The sequence below is a fragment of the Budorcas taxicolor genome, chromosome 16 (genome assembly GCF_023091745.1).
Source record: "Budorcas taxicolor isolate Tak-1 chromosome 16, Takin1.1, whole genome shotgun sequence".
Classification (NCBI taxonomy): Eukaryota; Metazoa; Chordata; class Mammalia; order Artiodactyla; family Bovidae; genus Budorcas; species Budorcas taxicolor.
This window is the reverse complement of record NC_068925.1, coordinates 37,178,863-37,202,059: the sequence shown is the minus strand read 5'-3', so window position 1 is coordinate 37,202,059 and position 23,197 is coordinate 37,178,863. Positions and strand designations below refer to the sequence as shown.

At 42.2% G+C, this 23,197-nt stretch overlaps 1 protein-coding gene across 1 annotated transcript in view; it reads left to right on the top strand.

Annotated features, from left to right (window-relative positions):
* Positions 1 to 359: 359 nt before the first annotated feature.
* Positions 360 to 23,197, top strand: part of DPT (dermatopontin) — a 36,647-nt gene continuing 13,809 nt past the window's right edge. Inside the window, exons 1-2 of the mRNA XM_052653757.1 lie at positions 360 to 674; positions 19,669 to 19,794. Of these exons, the coding sequence (XP_052509717.1) occupies positions 370 to 674; positions 19,669 to 19,794 (431 nt within the window). The 5' untranslated portion in view covers positions 360 to 369. The remainder of the gene's footprint in view (positions 675 to 19,668; positions 19,795 to 23,197) is intronic.

Sequence of the window (23,197 nt, the reverse complement as noted above, 5' to 3'; positions counted from 1 at the left end):
GGTGGGTGAAGTTGGGGGCAGAGAGAGGTGAGGTGCTAAGAGAGGAGGGACAAACACACTGTTTTTATTCTAACACTGTTTCTCAGGAGTGTGAAACCATTTGCTTTTATAATCTAACTGCTAATTTTTTCCTTCTCTGGGAGTTTCTTCCATTTGCATGTTCCTTACATTTTCTTAGAATTCCACCTTAAAACAAACTGAATGTACTTATGGCCAATATTTCCAAGCCGAAAAGTTTTGCTTAAACGATGACACACTGCAGTTGGAGCCTGCTCACCCACATCTGGAAGCCACATGTCAGCAGCAGCTGTATAAAACCAGCAGCCCAGCAGACATAGGGTGACATTTTTTGCCAGAAGCCCAGACGGCATGGACCTCACTCTTCTGTGGGTGCTTCTGCCACTGGTCACCGTGGCCTGGGGGCAGTATGGTGACTATGGGTACTCCTATCATCAGTACCATGACTACAGTGATGATGGGTGGGTGAATCTGAACCGGCAGGGCTTCAGCTACCAGTGTCCCCATGGGCAGGTGGTGGTGGCCGTGAGGAGCATCTTCAACAAGAAGGAAGGTTCCGACAGACAGTGGAACTACGCCTGTATGCCCACACCCCAGAGCCTGGGGGAGCCTACGGAGTGCTGGTGGGAGGAGATCAACAGGGCTGGAAAGGAATGGTAAGAGCCAGTGTGCTGCACACGGCTGGTGATGCAGCAACATACCCCTCTCGCTGGGGGAGGCTTGACCCTCAGGGGATAGAGCTCACTGGAGACTGGGCAAATCCTACCAGGATCCTTTCCATTGCATGCTCCGGGTGTGGCAGGGTCGATGCTGAGCAGACCACATTACAGGACAAAAACCCATGGGGTGGAGGGGTGTCCATGGCAGACGGACTTCTCCGTGGCTCTCAGTTTGGTCCAGGGACTAGTATGGCTTTGTGAAACATTTATTAGTTTGCCAAAAGATAAGTACAGAAACTGAAAGTCTTTGTGAAACTTTGTAGCAATTCAATTTTGCTGTGACATCCAAAAGGCACTTTATTATGGTAATAACTTATTCAGACTATCTTACAAAAAAAGTATTGGTACCCAATAGATTGGGGAAAATAAACAACAGAACCTTCACCACAGTTTGAGAAATATTGATTTAAGGCTACTGAGTGGGGGGAGAGGGGTCAAAGAAATTTAAGCCAAGAGAAGTGAAATGAAATAGCTTTTTGCCATCCCAATTAAATGTGCCCTCTCAGTTTTGAGTACCAAGGTCCTTCTCTGTCTGCATTTAAAATGGATTTCATTGCTGGGAAATAGTTTATTGAAATCCTTTGGGAGAAGTCTTCTCATTGAACTGGGTTTTGCAATGGTTAATGACACAGAAATGGCCTGAGCCTCTGTCTCCACTGTGGCGTGTGACTGTCTCACACTAGTACTTGGTCAGAGCCCATCCCAGAAGCTATGCACTGTGAGGCCAGTTAGTCACAGCAGCCTGCATGGGGGCAAGGCCATGGAGTGGGTTGGGGGAGAGGGTGAAGGCAGACTTAGGGGGAGGCTGGCCTGGGGAGGAGGAAGCCCAGCTGGCTGGTTGCTGCTATGGTAACTGTGCAGAGGAGATTCTACTGAGGGGTCTCCATGGGCATGTGGTGGATTGGGGCTTAGGGGTGGTCAAGCACAAAATTCTGAGTGTCACTCCACCAGCACAGAGATGAAAGGTCAGGAGGAAAAGACTGATGGGTGGAGGAGCCAGGCAATAAAGAGGACTTCTAAGCAATAAAAACAGCTGTCATTGATTGCTTAACCCAACCAAGCACCATGCTGAGTGCTTTAAATCTATAAGTCACTTTATAGGTAGATAAACTGCTGTTTAGAGATCAGGGGTTTCCTCAACTGGAAAACGGTCGATCCAGGATTTGGATCCAGTGAGTCTCAGCTCCAGAGCATAAGTGCTTAGCCATGGTGATGGGCTACTGGAGAGTCTGCTGCCCCACTGCATGGGCTCAGTCTGCATGGGTCAGGGTGGTAGGGACTGGATTCAGGGCAGTTCTTCATCCTGGGGAGGGAGGGCTCTGTAAGATGACAGCAGAAGCTAGTCCTGGAGGGATGGGGTCAGCTTGATTACTGCCAGGACTGAGGGGCTCAGCCAGCCTGCAAAAGGGATGGGGGTAATGGTTCATAGCTGCAGGTGGGAGCCCCTTTATCAGGCCTTATTCATCCATCCCCACTGCCTCCAGCGAGCATATTTAATTATCTAAAACCCTTTCAGACAGATGGCTGACTCAGAGTCCAGCCTTACCTCAATGACAGTCTCCAGTGGCTTCCTGTAGGCAGGCCATTGCCTGGCACAGAGCCTGGGGATGACCTAATTACAACTGTCTGTCTAGTCCTCCAATTTAGGGGACCAGTAGATGGGTGGGGCCCCTTTCTAATGGCCCCTTTTAGAGCCACACAAAATAGCACTCGGATGATTTTTTAAATCCCAAAGGAAGAGCCCTGGACTCTGAATCAGGAGGCCTGAACTTGGATCCTGCTCCTGAAGACAACTTGCCTGGTGACCTTGGACCTTGGGTTCAGCTCTCTAGGCTCCCACCTCATTTGGAAATGAGCAGTTAGACTGCCTAATCTTGTAGGGCTCCAAGGCTCCTAATCTCTGCTTGGCTTTGAAAATACAGCTGGATTGTTTTTTCATTCTGTTGATCTTTGTGTTTATCCCTGCTAGGGAGAGAAGGCAAATTGTGTTTAGTTTCAAACTTGCCAATGTGTGACTTGTTTGTCCCAAACTATTTGAAGAAAAACACAAGAGGGAGTGCAAATTATATGATTTTGTTTGGCCAATGGAAAGCAAATGAGAAGCTGACAGACACAATCTCTCTTCCACCGTCATTCCTCCACATTTTTGATCGTGCAGAGTCAAATAATTTTTTTTTCTTTCCCCCTTTCCACCCTCTGTTGTCTCCGTCTCCTCCTCCATTAATCACAGAGTAAAAAAAAAAAAAAAAAAAAAAATGTACGAATGAAAACCAGTAGGACTCAGCTGCCCCAAGACTGATCCCGATTACCCCAGAGGCATTTTTGTTAGATGATTATTGCTTTTAGTTTAGCCTCCAGTCTCAGTGAAAAAATCAGAAGGAGAGAAATTTTTCATAAACTGGGGGGCAATTATATCTTCCCGTTGACTGTGGGTTCTTAATCTATTCTGGGGGAAGAGTTGATAGTTTTGTACAATATGGCTGCCTTGTATAACTACATTTGCTTGCAAGCTTAGTTTTAAAGGGGATGGGGGAGTCTCAAACACAGATATGACAAAAATACATAGGATCTGCTAAAGACCCTTGTTAATTGGAGCACAGTCTTTAAAAATTGCTTCCGACATGTCTGAGTTGACTTGTAACACGGCTGTTTGCTAGGGCTTCTCTGTTGAAAAATCACTTCTTCAGGTGCCAGATTCTGAAGTGTGCATGCTGGCCCCTACTTACAACTGCTTGGAGGCTTTACCTTGGTCCCATGAGTGGCATTTTGCCATCTCAGAGCATGCCCCAGTTGTTCTCAGGGAATCTTCTCAAACTTGGGTTGACCCAGGCTGTAGGACATGTGGGTCCCATGTGGAACAAAGTGGAGCTAAAATTTGTTAGTGAGGTTGAGCTGGAGTGTGGTGAGAGGAGCTCTGGTTTTAGAATCAGGAAATTTTTATTCACAGCTCCTTTTCCTATCATCTCTGAGCACTGTGGTCTTGGGCATTCAATTTCTCATTCTGGAAAAAAAGTGTAATACCCATATTGCAAGCTGTTAGGGAGAAGTACTGTGATGCTCACAAGCCAAAGTGTAGGAGAACTCTGACACAAATCTAAAACAAATTCCTGGCACATCATGGGCAGTCAACAAAGATTTTGTGAATCTGTAATTTGACCAGGCTGATTAAAGAGGCAAGTCAGCTTTACAAGGAGTCTGAATTCAGAACATTCAGTCTCCTGGCATTTGGTTTTTTCCCAGGTCCTCAAAGAATTCCCAAGAAGACATTTCAAAATGGCAGCTTGTTTTGGAGTTGACTATTTGAATTTAATAATTCACCAAAGATAAGCCACGTGATAGACAAGAGGAAACCACATTACTTCCACCACATTCCAAAATCATGAGCTACTCCAAAAGCATATCTACTATTTAGTGTAAATTTTGGCAGTTTTATACTTGACTAAAAGGTACAGGCTCACATAAGAGCATATGAGTCAGCCTGTTAAGCTGAAGTAGCCATAGATAAAGGTACCACCTCAAAAATAAAAGAAGAAGTTGCAATAGCATACCCAGCACAGAATATGCCATTGCCATCTTTTAAATAAGAACTGTCAGTGAACCAAGAATAATCAGTTACCCAGAGAACTTCCTAAAGATGGTCACAAGAAGTCAGTAGGTCATCCCATCAGTGTTAAGCAATCATGAGGAACTTCATCAGTGCCAGAGGGGAGAAGAGTAGCAGAGTCAAGATTATTACAACCTAAATGAGTGGTGCAAGGAACAGTTAGCCAAAGGACTTCTTATGAGGTGAGGCAGCTGACTGAGAAATGTTCAGTGTGATGAAAATTCAGGAGAACTTCTACTGAGGTACAAAAATGGTTAAATGGTTCTGTCTCAAACCTCCACTCTCAGTCCTTATGTTTTCTCATCAGTAAAATAGGAGCATTGGGATCCCCTGTGGCTCGGATGGTAGAGTCTGCCTGTAAGTGGAACACCTGGGTTCGATCCCACATCAGGAAGATCCCCTGGAGAAGCGAATGGCTACCTACTCCAATATTCTTGCCTGGAGAACCCCAAGGACAGAGGAGCCTGGTGGGCTACAGTCCATAGTGTTGCAAAGAGTTGGACATGACTGAACAACTAACATAACATATGGGGACTAGTATAAGGGACAATGAGGTGTTGAGCCTTATAATCTAATATGCTTTTTATGCTTTGAAGGGCTTCTTTACTTATAGGATATTGATTAATTCTGGGAAGAGGTTTTAAGGGATCTGTTTGAAACTGGATGTGCAGTGGGCTAATTTTCCTGATATCAGTTGGAGATTTTGCCGCAAAGAGGGTGGTAATTGATTCAGTAGAAGCAGATGCTCAGTTGTTTCCAGAATCAGCTCTAGTGCCATCAAGAGCAAAACAAATAAATGTCAAAGAGTCACTTAATTCACCTGGTGGGATGCTTTGATGACTATTGTCAAATTCTAGAATTGTTTCTCCTTTTAGGAAAAAGTCCTGTATATTTCTTTGGCTTTCCTGGTGGTTCAATGTTAAAGAAACCACCTGCCAATGAGGGAGATGCAGGTTCAATCCCTGGGTCAGTAAGATCCCCTGGAGAAGGAAACGGCAACCCACTCCAGTATTCTTGCCTGGAAAATCCCATAGACAGAGATGCCTGGTGGGCTATAGTCCAACAGGTCGCAGAGATTTGGAGATGACTTAGTGACTGAGCATGCACTCTTGCCTGTATACATCTCTAAGAAGTCTTCACCTAATAAATGGAAGGGAAAAGAAACTAAGGGGAAAAGGTATGTGCCTCTTAAAAGGCCTAAGCAAAAGGGAATATATTCAGAGACAGAAATCTCATGAGGTTTATTAGAGATTTCCCACTATTTGAATTGTTTTAGTACTACAAGGCAAGGGCTGATTGAAGTAGTGCAGTTGAGTACCCGGAACATGGCTCCAGTGTCAGTTAGAACTGGAAGAGTTTCACCCTCAACCTGGACAAATTTTCTTCAAGTCATTTAAGAGGGATGATTGGGATGAGCTCCTTTTGTTCCCAGGAATCCAGTCATTGAGGACTGGGAGGATGTTGGAAAGGTTGATTAAAGGGCTGAAGGCAACTAAAGCCCTTATATTTGTAGCAAATTATTTTCCAATGTCCTGACTTTTTGCAAAAATAGCAGAAAGTTAGGGGAAGGGGTTCACTTAGAGGCCTTCATTTGCTGAAGTTGAAGATTAAGAATTTTGGCAGTCTTCTTTTTAGGTAACTCATCTAAAGTAAGAGAGTGCTGGTTTATTAGGTTAACTAAGTCTGGAGTGGACACAGTTTCCTATTCCATGCTAGTTCTTTTTACTAGAAGGGAGAGGTCCCGGATCAGCCTGTTACTAAACATAGAGTTTAGAGCTACCCAAATGGAATCAACATCTGGAGAAAGATCAGAATTTGCTTTAAAAATAATCTGAAGTCAGTTGTAATAGTCATAAACACATTCACCAAATTTTTGTGTGCCAGCCTGAATTTTGTTCCAATCAACAGGCTTTAGAAAAGCCCTTGTAATAACCCAGTGAATATGTCTAGTGATTGCCTGAGCCTGAACACATAGTAAGTTAGTGTGCTGGTCTCACAGTTGTAATTCTAGAGACCTTTTAGGATTTTTCGTATTAGCTATTTTCATTCGAATTTGGGCGTTGTCTTCACTGACAAGCATATGAACTGACTGATATATGTTGAAGAAACTAGGTTGATAAGTTTGAATGACTAAAGTACTCAGCAAATCTATGAGAATCTTCAGTTACTTTGGGAAGAGGTTTGACTGTGTCTTGCAGTTCAGCTTTAGTCCAGGAAATAGTAGAGATTAAGGGTTGAGCCTCTGGGTCCCCAAAAGGCTTAATTTGAAAGGGACAGTTTCTGATCAGTTCAGAGGAAAAGGGATTGGGAAGACCTTCAGAGAAAAGAGGAAGTCTGGCAAGAGAATCAGTATTGAGGGACTGGGGGTCTCTATAGGAGATATAGGGGCTTCCCCAGGGCTTCAGTGGTAAAGAATCCACCTGCAGTGCAGGTGTCACATGAGATGCAGGATTGATCCTTGGGTCAGGAAGATCCCTGGAGGAGGGCTTGGCAACCCACTCCAGATTCTTGCTTGGAGAATCCCATGGACAAAGGAGCCTGGTGGGCTACAGTCCATGGGGTCACAAAGAGTCAGACACGTCTGAAGTGACTGAGCACACAAACACATACAGGAGGTGTAGACGGCAAGATAGAGGAGAAAGGTGGCACTGAGGGTGGACGCTGAGCAGGGGGTGCTGAAGTAGAGAGACGAGGTGACAGAGGTGGAGGGAGAGACAGAGAGGCCGAGGAAGAAGAACCCGAGGCTTTGGGAGCCATGGTATCTTTCTTTAAACATTTTCCTCGGTTAATCTGAACATTTTACTTTGCAGAGATGCAATTTTAGTCTCCTGATAATATTTGGAAGCCTCAAAATACCATCAGAATAGGCTTTTCACTTAGCTTTGGAAAATTTAGAGCGACGGTTGTCCAATTTGGTTTTGAGAAAAGTATGCTTAGGGATTTCAAAAGTTCCCCCGGAATGGTCATTGGTATTTTAAATTGCCTTTGGTTAGGCCAATCCAATTTAGTTAGACATAAACATGAAGAATAACCTTGGTTTTCAAACATAAAATGGACCAGGATCACTGTAGGGAAGGGGTACCCTCAAAATATTTAAATAACTGGGATCCCATTTTCTCAGAGCTGTTTTTTCTTGAGTAAGAGAATTATTTTCAAACAACTTAGCTCGAATAGCCCACACTGCATGCAGGTCTAGTATCAGCCAGTTCTAAGACAGCAGTCTGGCCCCAAGAGAGACAGGAAGCTACTCAGCATACTTCCAATAAGACAGCCCCACTCTCCTAAAGGAATGGGCTGATGGCCAGCCAGTTCCAGCTGTATCGGTCTGATTTCAAAAATTGAGTCACAGTGCCAAATGAATATTCTCATAGGGGAACAAGGTCTTAACCAGAAAAGATGAAACCTTAAAACACATCCTGAATAAAATCTGGAAAGCTTCAAAATGCAACGAGGGTGAAACTCAGATCCAGGAGAAAGATTTGCTTAAAAACCTCAGGGTCAGTTAGAAAAGCAGTGAGCATCAACAAATTAAGTCTGGGTACCACAACTGTTTGCTTACAAGCCTCAAAGTGATCAAGGATCTTCACTGGATCCCCCAATGGAACACCAAAATGTTGACTTAAAATAAATAGACTGCCAGTTACATCTCCAGAAAACAACGCTTTTGGTTGGGATGAGCAAACGATTACAATTTGGGGTCTACAACCATGGTGAGGCATGTGCAAGTCCCTGTGAAATGGAGAGAACGCTTTTGCAGGGGTGAAAGGAGTTGGGAGGGCTACAGTAAGCATAAAGTCCATGGTTTTTCATTGGTTCCTTTGTGACAAACTCATTGGCTGAGCAGCATCACAGGGTATGAGAGCTCCCCCTTCTGGTCCATCTCCTGACTCTATTTAATTGAGATTTCTATTTAATTTTTTAACAGTAGGAACTCAGTTTTTCACAGTGTAATTATAATTGAGACCAAGGTCCTGTCTAGTAAAGAGCAGTCCTTCCTGATTCATTATGCTGGTCATTAAGTACACACTGTGCTCACCTGGAGTTTTCTCAGATCACCTCCTCTACACCAATGTCTTTCACCCTCTACTTACCAATCTGCTTTATGTTTCTTGTGGTGCACTTGTCATTACCTGGTTTGTATTTTTATAGTTTGTTCCCTTCAAAATATAAGCTTCATGAATGTATGGAGTCTGTCTCATTCACCACTGTATAGACTATTTTTCAGCACTAGAATAATACTGGCACATTGTGGGACCCACTAAATATGTAATGAAATATCAAATAAGATTGGTTAGGGACAATAAACTGCAGAAAATTCTAAAAGAGACGGGAGTACCAGACCACCTGACCTGCCTCTTGAGAAACCTATATGCAGGTCAGGAACCAACAGTTAGAACTGGACATGGAACAACAGACTGGTTCCAAATAGGAAAAGGAGTACATCAAGGCTGTATATTGTCACCCTGCTTATTTAACTTATATGCAGAGTACATCATGAGAAATGCTGGGCTGGAAGAAGCACAAGCTGGAATCAAGATTGCTGGGAGAAATGTCAATCACCTCAGATATGCAGATGACACCACCCTTTTGGCAGAAAGTGAAGAGGAACTAAAAAGCCTCTTGATGAAAGTGAAAGTGAAGAGTGGAAAAGTTGGCTTAAAGCTCAACATTCAGAAAACGAAGATCATGGCATCTGGTCCCATCACTTCATGGGAAATAGATGGGGAAACGGTGGAAAAAAGTGTCAGACTTTATTTTTTTGGGCTCTAAAATCACTGCAGATGGTGATTACAGCCATTAAATTAAAAGACACTTACTCCTTGGAAGGAAAGTTATGACCAACCTAGATAGCATATTGAAAAGCAGAGACATTACTTTGCCAACAAAGGTCTGTCCAGTCAAGGCTATGTTTTTTCCAGTAGTCATATATGGATGTGAGAGTGGGACTGTGAAGAAAGCTGAACGCTGAAAAATTGATGCTTTTGAACTGTGGTGTTGGAGAAGACTCTTGAGAGTCCCTTGGACTGCAAGGAGATCCAACCAGTCCATTCTGAAGAAGATCAGCCCTGGGATTTCTTTGGAGGGAATGATGCTGAAGCTGAAGCTCCTGTACTTTGGCCATCTCATGTGAAGAGTTGACACATTGGAAAAGACTCTGATGCTGAGAGGGATTGGGGGCAGGAGGAGAAGGGGCCAACAGAGGATGAGATGACTGGATGGCATCACTGACTCGATGGACATGAGTCTGAGTGAACTCTGGGAGTTGGTGATGGACAGGGAGGCCTGGCGTGCTGCGATTCATGGGGTCGTAAAGAGTTGGACATGACTGAGCGACTGAACTGAACTGAACTGAACTGAGGGACTTCTTTAACAGTCAGTGGTTAAGTATCTACCTTCCAATGCTGGGGGTGTGGATTTAATCCCTAGTTGGGAGCTAAGATCTCACATGCCTCATGGTCAAAAAACCAGAACATAAACAGCAAGAGCAATATTGTAACAAATTCAATAAAGACTTTAAAACAGTTCACAGTAAAACAAACAAACAAAAAAAAAACTTAAAAAAAGACTAGTTAGTTCATTGAGCAGCCCAAATCCCAGCCAATGTCCTCAGTGCCCTCGACAAAGAAGCTTGCAGATCTTCCTGCACAGGAAACCACTTTGGTTACAGTTTTAAATTATTTTATTTTATTTTATATTGTAGTAAAGCTGATTTACAATGTGTTAGGTTCAGCTGTATAGCAAAGTGATTCAATTACATATATATATATATATATATATATATATATATATATATATACACACACACATTCTTTCTCATTTTTTTCCCCATATAGGTGATTACAGGATAGTGAGTAGAGGTCCCTGTGCTATAGAGTAGATCCTTCTTGATTATCTATTTTATTATAGTAGTGTACATATGTTAACCACTAATTCACCCCCTCTCCCCACTACATATATACAATGGAATACTACTCAGCCATGAAAAAGAATGAACTTATGCCCTTTGCTGGAACATGGAGGAACCTAGAGATTATCATACTAAGTAAAGTAAGTCAGACAGAGAAAGACAAATAACATATGATATCACTGATATGTGTAATCTAAAAAGTGATACAAATGAACTTCTTTACAAAACAGAAACAAACTCATAGACTTCAAAAACAAGGGTGAGAGTGAAGCAATTGAAAAGCAATGAAATAGGTATGAAGTATAAGTGCTATTGCCCTAATTTTAATTGATATGGTGCTGTATAATTTATAGAATATTCCTCATTCATTTGCCTATTTATTCACTACCAAATACTTATTATCACAAACTTTGCCAGACTCCAGGAATATGAAGATGAATAACATACAGTCTATGCCCCTGAGTTACTCGTGGTCTAATCTTATTTGAGCTTCACAATAATACTGCAAGGCAAAATTACTATTGGTTGGTCAAAAAGTTCATTCAATTTTTTCCATAAGATGTCTCTGGTAGTTCTTAGTTGTTTTTAACTTCACTTGAAACAGTTTTTGTTAGGCTGTATTGTAACAGCTATCATATCAGTGTGGATTTTTAAAAAACATATCAAAATTGATAAATTTTTGTTCAGCCATTTTAATATTGAAGATGAAAGAAGTGAAGCAACATTTCTGGCATATTATGCTTTATGATTTCATGAAAGGCAAGAAAAAGCAGCTGAAATGGAAATAAAAATAATTTGTGCAGTGTATGGAGAAGGTGCTGTGACTGATCGAACATGTCAAAAGTGATTTGTGAAGTTTTGTGCTGAAGATTTCTCATAGGACATTGCTCCATGGTCAAGGGGACTAGTTGAACTTGATAGTGATCAAACTGAGACATTAGTTGAGAACAATCAATGCTATATCATGTGGGAAATAATCGACATACTCAAAATATCCAAATTAAGTGTTGAGAATCATTTGAATAACCAGCTTGGTTATGTTAATTGCTTTGATGTTCCATGGAAGTTAAACAGAAAAAAAAAAAAAAACCTTCTTGACAATATTTCCTCATACGATTCTCTACTTAGGCATAACTAAACCATTCCATTTTAAAAACAGTTATGGGAGATGAAAAGTGGGTACTGTACAATAATGCATAACAGAAGAGATAATGAGCAATTAAAATGAAAAACCACCAACCTCACCAAAACCAAGTCTTCATCCAAAGAAGTTGATGATGTATATATGGTGAGGTTAGAAGGGAGTCCTCTACTATGAGCTCCTTTTGGAAAAATACATGACTAATTTCAACAAGTACTGCTGCCAATTAGACCAACTGAAAGCATCACTTGACAGAAAGTGTCTGGACTTAGTCAACAGAAAACCCATAATCTTCTATCAGGATACTGAAAGACTGCATGTTTCTTTGATGATCAGGCAAAAGCTGTTACAGTCTGGCTGGAAAGTTCTGATTCATTCCCATATGCACCAGACATTGTACCTTCAGATTTCTATTTACTTCAGTCTTTACAAAATTCTCCTAATGGAAGAATTTTCAATTCCCTGGAAGACTGTAGAAGGCACCTAGAACAATTCTTGGCCCAGATGTAGTTTCTCCTTCCATTTAATTGCAAATATTTATGATAACAGTAATAGTAACAACCACTACCTTTTCTGTCTTTTCATAACATATTTTGTATCAGGCTCTGGGGTAGACACTTGACATATAACATTTCTTTAATCTTCATGCAATACTATCAGACTTGAAGTTGTCATCCCCATTTTGTGGCTGTGCTGTGCTGTGCTTAGTTAGTTACTCAGTCATGTCTGACTCTTTGCAACTCCATGGACTCCAGCCCACCAGGCTTTTCTGTTCATGGGGGTCCTCCAGGTAAGAATACTGAAGTGTTGTCATGCCCTCTCCAGGGGATCTTCCCAACTCAGGAATCAAATCCAGGTCTTCTGCATTGCAGGTACATTCTTTACTATCTGAGCTACCAGGGAATCCCCCATTTTTGTGGAGGTAGGCATAAACATCAGCAGAAAGAACAAGATGGGACATGGAGTCATTCTGTTGGGGCTTGAGAGAAATATCCAAAGCTTGTAAAGCTCCTTTGAATAGGTAAACTTGCCCCCAAACTGATTTGTCTTTGTCCCTTGCCATTTCATTGCCCCACCATCCCCAGCCAGTTTATTGTTTCTCATCTTTGTCTTTAGTACCAATCTATTTCTTCCTTCCAACATCTGTATCATCGTGATGTCCCTTACCAGTACAGTTGTCTGGAAAGCATTCCGGACCAAGTACAGCACTTGTAATAGAGTAGGTTCTAATGAATACTTGTTGACTTAACAAATATTCTGAAAGTCTGTGGAGCATGTTATATATGTCTGATAGCAACTCAAAGAATATTCTGGGGAAAAGAGAATTAACAGGAGTCCAAGCTAGCACCCCATTCCAGTACCCTTGCCTGGAATCCCATGGACGGAGGAGCCTGGAAGGCTGCAGTCCACGGGGTCGCTGAGGGTCAGACATGACTGAGCAACTTCACTTTCACGCGTTGGATAAGAAAATGGCAACCCACTCCAGTGTTCTTGCCTGGAGAATCCCAGGGACGGGGGAGCCTGGTGGGCTGCCATCTATGGGGTCACACAGAGTTGGACACTACTGAAGTGACTTAGCAGCAAGCTTTACTCTAAAGGAATGAGTCTCGACAAGGGTGCCCACTCTCACCACTGCTATTTAACACAGTTTTGGAAGTTTTGGCCACAGCAATCAGAGCAGAAAAAGAAATAAACGGAATCCAAATTGGAAAAGAAGAAGTAAAATTCTCATTGTTTGCAGATGACATGATCTTCTTCATAGAAAACCCTAAAGACTCCACCAGAAAATTACTAGAGCTAATCAGTGAATATGGTAAAGTTGTAGGATATAAAATCAATACACAGAAATCCGTTGCATTCCTATTCACTAATAATGAGAAAATAGAAATTAAAGAAACAATTCCATTCACCATTGCAACGAAAAGAATAAAATACTTAGGAATATATCTACCTAAAGAAACTAAAGACCTATATATAGAAAACTATAAAGCACTGGTGAAAGAAATCAAAGAGGACACTAATAGATGGAGAAATATACCATGTTCACGGATTGGGAGAATCAATATAGTGAAAATGAGTATACTACCCAAAGCAATCTACAGATTCAATGCAATCCCTATCAAGCTACCAATGGTATTTTTCACAGAGCTAGAATAAATAATTTCACAATTTGTATGGAAATACAAAAAACCTTGAATAGTCAAAGCAATCTTGAGAAAGAAGAATGGAACTGGAGGAATCAACCTGCCTGACTTGAGGCTCTACTACAAAGCCACAGTCATTAAGACAGTATGGTACTGGCACAAAGATAGAAATATAGATCAGTGGAACAAAATAGAAAGCCCAGAGACAAATCCACACACTTATCTTTGACAAAGGAGGCAAGAATATACAATGGATTAAAGACAATCTCTTTAACAAGTGGTTCTGGGAAAACAGCTCAACTACTTGTTAAAAAATGAAACTAGGACACTTTCTAACACCATACACAAAAATTAACTCAAAATGGATTAAAAATCTAAATGTAAGACCAGAAACTATAAAACTCCTAGAGGAGAAGACAGGCAAAACACTCTCCGACATAAATCACAGCAGGAACCTCTATGACCCACCTCCAAGAATATTGGAAATAAGGCAAAAATAAACAAATGGGATCTAATTAAAATTAAAAGCTTCTGCACAACAAAGAAAACTATAAGCAAGGTGAAAAGACAGCCTCCGGAATGGGAGAAAATAATAACAAATGAAGCAATTGACAAAGAATTAACCTCAAAAATATACAAGCAACTTCTGCAGCTCAATTCCAGAAAAATAAACGACCCAATCAAAAAATGGGCCAAAGAACTAAATAGACATTTCTCCAAAGAAGACATACAAATGGCTAACAAACACATGAAAATATGCTAAACATCACTCATTATCAGAGAAAGGCAAATCAAAATCACAGTGAGGTACCATTTCACGCCAGTCAGAATGGCTGCTATCCAAAAGTCTACAAGCAATAAATGCTAGAGAGGGTGTGGAGAAAAGGGAACCTTCTTACATTGTTGGTGGGAATGCAAACTAGTACAGCCACTGTGAAGAATAGTGTGGAGATTCCTTTAAAAATTGCAAATAGAACTGCCTTATGACCCAGCAATCCCACTGCTGGACATACACACTGAGGAAACTGGAATTGAAAGAGACACGTGTACCCCAGTGTTCATCGCAGCACTGTTTATAAGAGCCAGGACATGGAAGCAACCTAGATGTCCATCAGTAGACGAATGGATAAGAAAGCTGTGGTACATATGCACAATGGAGTATTACTCAGCCATTAAAAAGAATACATTTGAATCAGTTCTAATGAGGTGGATGAAACTGGAGCCTATTATACAGAGTGAAGTAAGCCAGAAGGAAAAACACCAATACAGTATACTAACGCATTTTTATGGGATTTAGGAAGATGGTAACGATAACCCTGTATGCGAGACAGCAAAACAGACACAGATGTATAGAACAGTCTTTTGGACTCTGTGGGAGAGAGCGAGGGTGGGATGATTTGGGAGAATCGCATTGAAGCATGTATATTATCATATGTGAAACGACTTGCCAGTCCAGGTTTGATGCATGATACAGGATGCTTGGGGTTGGTGCACTGGGATGATGCAGAGGGATGGGATGGGGAAGGAGGTGGGAGGGGGGTTCAGGATGGGGAACACATGTACACCTGTGGCAGATTCATGTCAATGTATGGCAAAACCAATACAATATTGTAAAGTAATTAGCCTCCAATTAAAACAAATAAATTTATATTAAAATATTTTTTAAGAAGAAAAAAAAAATCCGTGCAAAATGCATGTTTGTTTGTGTTCATGTAAGCTCAATTTTCACAAGATACATTATCTAAAATGAAAAATAAATAAATAAAAGAATGATTCTCCCTTGGTGAAATTTAAACCCTTATCACCTGGGTTGGGAGAGCAATGTTGGGGAGTAAGAGGTTGAGCCACGTGGTCTTCTAGTCACAGGAGTGGCAGCCAGCCTGGATGATGGGAAAAATTGTTTTTATTCCATCTTTGTCGTGGAGTTGGAGACTGGCTAGCAGACCTGGAAATACAGTTTGTGGAGCTGGAAGAAGAGATGAGCACAACCGGCCCATCCATTTGATGGGATTCTGAAAGCTCTTCACCAAGTTGATGCTGCTTTCCTTACTCAACCCAATGTCACCTCCAACTTGCTAAGAGTCTGGGTTTTCTGTGAGTCTGGACTGAGACCAGCAGAGACTGGAAAGAGAGACTAAAACTTCACAGAGATGTTCACCAGAAAAACCAGACATGTGCACAGCTTCCCATCCTGGCCACTGTCACTGAGCCTGACCAATGGCCCTGGACCCAGGGAAGGACACCACAGCAGGGGGAAAGCCTGATTGGAGAATGGACCAGAAAGCAGAGGGACAATCATGGAACAACTTCTTGGGCTCCCTGAGAGTTCCTGAACAGGAGCTTTGGCCTCAGAAAAATCTGAGTTTGGATCCTTGCTCCTTCTGTTTCTTTCTTGGCCAAGAGCTTTTCAGGTGTTATTTCACTTGATTCTCACAGTGACCTAGGTGAGGCTCCACATGGAACGTGAAGGTCACAGCTAGGACCAGAACTCAACGCCTGCCAATCCCTCAACAGGGACTCTTTCCCCTGAGTCCTGTTGCTTTCACATTTTGCTACTGGGGATACAGAAGAAAGTTTTCCCAGGCTGACGGCCCAGAGAAAAGAGAAATCACTTTCAGAAAGGCCGTTTTCTCAGAAAATGTCCATGACCATTGTTGTCAGAGGAGGAACAACTGCCTGGTGATTTTCCTTCTAGAAAGTTTCCTGCATCAGGTGGAGCAGGGCTCACAGTGCTCGAGTTTGTGAATCTGAGCCTCCAGCCTTCAAAGGGTTGATGAGAAAGAATGTCTTTTCAAAGGGAGAGGAGAGAGTTCATAGGCAAGGAACCCCAGGGCCCTCAGACTATGAGGAAATGTTCTCATGGAACCTGTGCCTAGGGCTTAGCTGGGTCCTATTATCCTTTACCAGGAAAGCTGCAGTCTTGGGCCCATCTTCTTTTCTGCAGACCATACAAGAACAACAGTCATGCACTGGGCAGTGAAGCAGAGCCTCAGGGATGTCTTTTCCACAACTTAAAAAAAAAATTGAATTTGAATCACTTTAGTAATGCACGCTTTGTCCAACTCCCCCTCCCTCCCGTCCTGTTGATAAGCTGCCTTCATTCCCCTTCTCACCTGCCTGGCTCCTGTGTTTGGAATCCTGCAGTTTGTGGACAAATCTTTAGGTGGATCTTATTAAGTACTTTTTGAAAAGGTGATTGAAAGGGAGAAGAGTGGAGGAGAGGAATGCCCAAAACTAGATTCATTTTGCACCCTCATCCTGGAGTAGGCTCTGTTCTTGAAGAATGTAGAAGTGGGAAGATGTATCGCTCACCTGCATTTCTAAGAACTGCTTGCAGAGAGTTTCAAGGTCCCTCCTGGATTTGAATGATGGACTCTTACAAGTGCATTCTGGGGGACTTCCCTGATGGTCCAGTGTTGAGTCCATCTTGCAGTGTAGGCAATGAAGGTTTAATCTCTGATTGGGGACCTGGCATCCCACATGCTGTAGGACAATGGAACTAGCACATCTCAACTGGAGAGAGTTGTATATGAAAGTGAAAGTGTTAGTCTCGATCAGTTCTGTCCGACTGTTTGCAACCCCATGGACTGTAGCCCTCCAGGCTCCCCTGTCCATGGGGTATTCTTCAGGCAATCATACTGGTGTGGGTAATCATTCCCTTCTCCAGGGAATCTTCCTGACCCTCCTGAGTGATTAAACCCGCATCTCCTCTTTTGCAGGTAGATTCTTTACTATCTGAGACACAGAGTTGTGTATGCATTGCTTCATTTTGTCTTTATAATAACCTTAATAAGTACATACTGTTAGTATACCCATTTTACAGATGAGAAAACTGAGACCTTTAGAGGGTATGAAGCCTATTAAAGGTGATACAGTCAGGAATGGTTGGAGTAGCAGTCCAGAAACATAGCCTATGCTCTTAACTACCCTCCTATACTGTTTCTACATGAGTGTGAAAATGTCCCCTTACAAAAATCCGATTCTAGAAGGAATAATTTCATCACATTGGCTACACACACTGCCAAGCTCCGGTACAGGCTCACTCTACCAAAATGTGAAAGCAGTGGGACAGAAACTGGGGGAGGTGAGCTCTGTTTGGTTAACTAGCTTTCATCATACGTCCTTGGGCCCTGGGCGTGTAGTGTCCAAATAATCTTCACAAGGCAGTGTTATTTTAGGTGGCATTTGAGAGAGTGACACACACACACTTCCCATATAGGACTGTGGGGTCAGCTGCTTGGCTGGCAGCCAGCAGAGAATTCATGGAACTTGGATGGGCTTCAGAACTGGTACTGAAACCATTCAGCTTATCTTGTTGAATTTATTTTTGTTTATGGGAACTTACCATCATGGGAATGCATCCCTGTGACAGTCTGAGTGCCCAGGACAAACCAAGACAGTGGAACAACAGTTCCAGGAAAGCCTGGTTCAGTTCTGAAAGGGCAGATTTAGAGGGATGTAAACTTTTAGCGATGGAGAAAGATCACAGAGAGTACCAGTTTGATGCACCATCACTCTTTGGACACATATGAGCTTTGTTTATAACTCTTAGAGCTTTCTATTGAAGTTGCATCTCACTAGCAAGGCTAGAATAAGGATAGGATAAACCATTGTGGAAAATCAGCCCCCAAGGCTACCCTTCAGGCCTTAGTCATCCATTCCAACTGTATGGCTTCCTGGAATGTACCAGGTGCTTTCCAAAGCTGAGATGTGAGCAATGGTAGAGCAAAGAAGGCTAGGTCATCAATGGGCATAGGTCTCAATGTACATCTTAACTTGCATTAGTTATATCTTATAGCTGAGCTTTCTAAGGTTTGTCTGTCACAACTTCTTGCAAGTCCTGGGAACAGGGACTTCGAGCCAATTTGCCTGTTGACTGAGTACCAAGCCCATTTCTTGATTTTTGTTTCAACTCAGGAGCACAGAGATTGATACAGAATAGTGAGGAGGTACAAGTTTGTTGGACGAATGGATAAATAAATACATTTGAATACGTGCTCAGTTGTTAAGTCATGGCCAACTCTTTTGAGACCCTATGGAGTATAGCCCACAAGCTCCTCTGTTCTTGGGATTCTCCAGGCAAGAATGCTAGAATGGGATGCCATTTCCTTCTCCAGGGGATCTTCCTGACCCAGGGATCGAACCCAGGTCTCCTGCCTTGTAAGTGGGTTCTTTACCTTCTGAACCACCTGGGAAGTCCCTATTTGAATCTGATCAAACTAGTTATTAAATATATTTCATGTCTGGTCAGAAAGCATCTTTTTTTCCATCATTCATTATTCATTTATTCATTCATGCATATATATATATATATGATCCAGAAGATCATTTCCAATAATTAAAAAGAACAAAATGAAGTTCGGTCACTGATGGTTTTATAGTCTGTGTGTCAGCAAGGTCTCTCTCACCTATCAGCACTGGGTACTTAATTCTTACTTTATCTATTATATTTTCTGGAAACTTATCTTTACTTGGAAAGCATGGATATATTCCAACAACTGCCAGGTAGTGACACAGAGACAAATTCCGGCTCTGCTTCCACACAAGAGGGAACAGGATCAATGTCCAGGTGGGTAAAAATGCAGAAAAACAGAGTTAGCTAAGATTCACTTTGGAAGAGCTTTTGAAAGCTTTCAAGGTATCCCCGGTGGCTCAGGGGTAGAGAATCTGCCTGCTCTTAAGCAGAAGAAATGTTTATTTGAAGTTCATCAATCCATTGTGTTTTTCCTTGTCTTCATTTTATTTCAATTCAGACAAAGTGAATTATATTATCTTTCATTTTAAATGGCATGAATAATACAATCTTGCATTTGTAAAAATTCTAGATGCCTCTGTATCCATCCATTTATGCATTCTTCCATCTAACAGCATATTCTCAGAGGTCTAACAAGAGCAGAGTTTCCCAATTTTCCTCCAGTTGAAAGATTTCGAATCATTTGAATTTTAACGGTGAGTATATGTCATTCCTACCAATAAAACAAAGTCCTTATTATTTGCATAAATAGAATAAATTGTAAGGAATCTAGGTCATTGAAAGAGTGACTTGGCTTAGTAACTGGGTGTTAAGATCTTGGGGAGGGGGTGAATTTGTGCACCATTGTGTTAGTTTATTTGGAGTTTTCTCTTCTCTTCAGGTACCAGACATGCTCCAACAATGGACTGGTGGCAGGGTTCCAGAGCCGCTACTTCGAGTCAGTGCTGGATCGAGAGTGGCAATTTTACTGCTGTCGCTACAGCAAGAGATGCCCATATTCCTGCTGGTGAGCCTGGCAGCCACACGCAATCCCTTAAGGCTACTGGGGTTGAAGGGGAGCTTGGGGGAGTGTGCTTTGGTCCACGTTTCTAGTTTCAGACAAGCATCTTCCATCACAAACAAGTTTTAAATATAGTAGCTAGCCTATAGAAGGGAATGGATAGATGAAAGAAAAGGCCAGAGTAGTATTCACACTGGGAGGGACCTTACAGGTCATCAACTCAGTGTTCCTATATCCCTCTTTTGATAGAAAAACAAGCAAACAGAGCAATAGAGCAAAAACGTGACTTGCCCCAGACCAGCCAGCTTATTTCATAGTGGTTCACCTCTAAGCTGAAGTTTACAGACTCCTGTTTCAGTGCTCTTTTCTATCTCTATCATGATAACTTCTCATCACATCCAAGGACACTGGGCATATCTGGGACCCTAAGTTTTCTTGCAGGACTTCTTTTGAAGATCCAGCCTTTCTCCAGGTCAGAGTGCCAAACATAGTATATAATCATAGACTTAAAAAGGACCTAGCCTTTGAGTTGACTAGGAGAATATATATATATATATATAAATTCTGATAACTTGCATTGCATGCTGACAACACAACTTGTCCCAAGTTCTTCAGTCTGGAAACAAGTCAGACATTTTTACTTAGAACAAAAGAATAAGTGTCAACATTTGAAGGTTGACTCACTCAAGTGACATATCTCTCCACAGTGTGAAATGATGCTTGGAAAAACAGCCTTGTGGGTCACGCTTATTCTCTGTAACCAAACAGCTCCACAGATGCTCAAGTAGGGCATAGTGTCTCTAGGGATAGGCAGCATTTTTCTGTTTGAAGCAGTGATGAATGGTAAATTCAGAGCTCAAAGTCACCTGATAGCAGTAGCTCTCTGATGGGGCAGGGACTTCAGCCAGCTGTCCAAAATGTCTCCACGCTGTTGTTGTTGTTGCTCACTCAGTTGTGTCTGACTCTTTACGACCCCATGAACTGCAACATGCCAGCCTCCTCTGTCTTCCACTGTCTCCCGGAGTTTGCTCAAATTCATGTGCACTGAGTCAGTGATGTTATCTAACCATCTCATTCTCTGTCGTCACCTTCTCCTCTTGCCTTCAATCATCAGGGTCTTTTCCAATGAGTTAGCTCTTAGCATCAGGCAGTGAAGTATTGCAGCTTCAGCTTCAGCATCAGTCTTTCCAATTAATATTCAGTGTTGATTTCCTTTAGGACTGATTTATTTGGTCTCCTTGCAGTCCAAGGAACTCTCAAGAGTCTCTCTCCAGCACCTCAGTTTGGAAGCATCAATTCTTTAGCGCTCAGCCTTCTTTAAGGTCCAACTCTCACATCCATGCATGACTGCTGGGAAATCCTTAGCTTTGACTTTACAGAACTTTGTCAGCAAACTGATGTTTCTGCTTTTTAATATGCTGTACAGACTTGTCATAGCTTTCCCTCCAAGGAACAAGCTTTTTTTTTTTTTTTTTTAATTTCATGGCTACAGTCACCATCCACAGTGATTCTAGAGCCCAAGAAAGTAAAATCTGTCATTGCTGCCACTTTTTCCCCATCTATTTGCCATGAAGTGATGGGACCAGATGCCTCCATAAAGCTGGTCTTACTCCACCATGGTTGGTGAACAGACATGGCTAGGGTGTAGGTTATAACTGTGAAAGTTCCTGAATCCAAGACCTAAAGGGTCTTACATTCGGAGTAGAGAAGCAGGAGCCCACAGTTTCTAAGAGGCTAAGAATTTAATGAGCATGGAGCCGTGTATGTGGGAACAAAGTCTCGAGATCAAAGGCTGACAGAGATGAGCAACTTTTCTTAAGTTACCCAAGACATTAAAATCTCTGGTAACAAAATTTATCCTTGGCCGTGGTCTGCAATGGTCTGCTCATCCTCTCCCACCACCCCACTCTCCCCATTCCTCATCCTATTCCGTCACCCAAACCTGACACTGATAGTTGGTAGAATCAAACTGTGGAGAGAAAGAGAAGAATGGAGGAGAGAATTCCTTTGAAAGACACAGAAAGTCCACTTTGAAGTGGTCCCGCTAAGAAAGGCTTCACTTGACTGGACCTCTTCCTGGTTGTGTGGTGGTGGAGCTGAGAACTACTATGGTTGTCAAGGAAATAGTACTTTTGCAAAGGGACACTTGGAACAGCACAATGAGACTGCACGAGGCACTGTGGTATGCAGGGCATGACTCACTGTCCCGCCGGCACGTCTAGACATTTTAGTGGCATCTTTAAGTTTCCTGAGTCATGACATTCTATGTTTTTCTAAATTGCATGAAACCTCTAGGGCACGAATTAGGTCTTATTTCTCTGGCATCTCAGCATATTGCTTGGCACAAAGTAGGCAATAAATTTTTCAAATGAATAGTTGAGCATCACAGGCCCCTTGGAACAGTAACAGGGAGGAAACCTGACATTGATATGAGGAGGTTTTATAGTGGAAAAAAGTCTTCCTTCAAGTGCATTATTTTATCCGATCCTTTTAATAGCCCGTTGAGCGAGAACTGTTTTCCCACACCTTCCCACAGTGAAAGCTCCTGATAACCCTCTTCCTCGAAACCTTCCCTCACATCACTTTAACTAACTTGAATCACCTCCCAGGGAACTGGGCATATGTGGGTGGAAACATTTTTCTCTTCCCACTTGGAAGGCTGTTCTATAGCACTGAGCCTGACACTGAGAAGTGAGCATCTATCCTCTCTGAGCTTGCAAGCTTTTAGGGATTCAGGAATAGCACCCTGTGCACAGGAGAAAAAAGTAAATCATCCAAGCAACTCCCACGTAAGTGCGGGATTTATTTGTTTGCTGGGGACCAAGGCGCCGCTCCCATTTCAGTCTCTGCAGTTTCTCACGAGATATTATAGCATCAGTGAAGTCTGGTAAGAAAGCAAATTCCTGACAGAAGCAGACATGGCAGCACTCACGAGTCCCCACTGGGACTGGATACAAATGTAAATGTTGTTACACAGATTTATTTATGTGTGAGACTATGCATTCTTAGTCCATTCATCTGCAAACCACAAACACGTGTCACTGAGGAAGCCACAACCTTTCAGAGACTGAATAATTCCCCTCTCCACGCAGCTCCAGCGGCTGCTTGCCATGCACCAGGCTGTCCCCCATCAGCACGCTGAGGCTGTCCAGGCTAGACTGTGTCCCAGGGACCAACAGTTTTGAATTGAGCATGTGTTTCCTTTCCTAAATGTTTCTTTTCCAGATTTATGGCCTTTCCTCAGGTTCACTGCATAATATGTTTTGACAAAAAAAAAAAAAAAAAAAAAAGCCCTTCCTCAGAATCAGCATAGATAACCTGTGAGTTTCCCTTCAGCCTTGAGTTTCTATAATGAATTTCTACTGAGTTCCTATGTGAATCTCAGATACTGCATTCTATTCTCCACTAT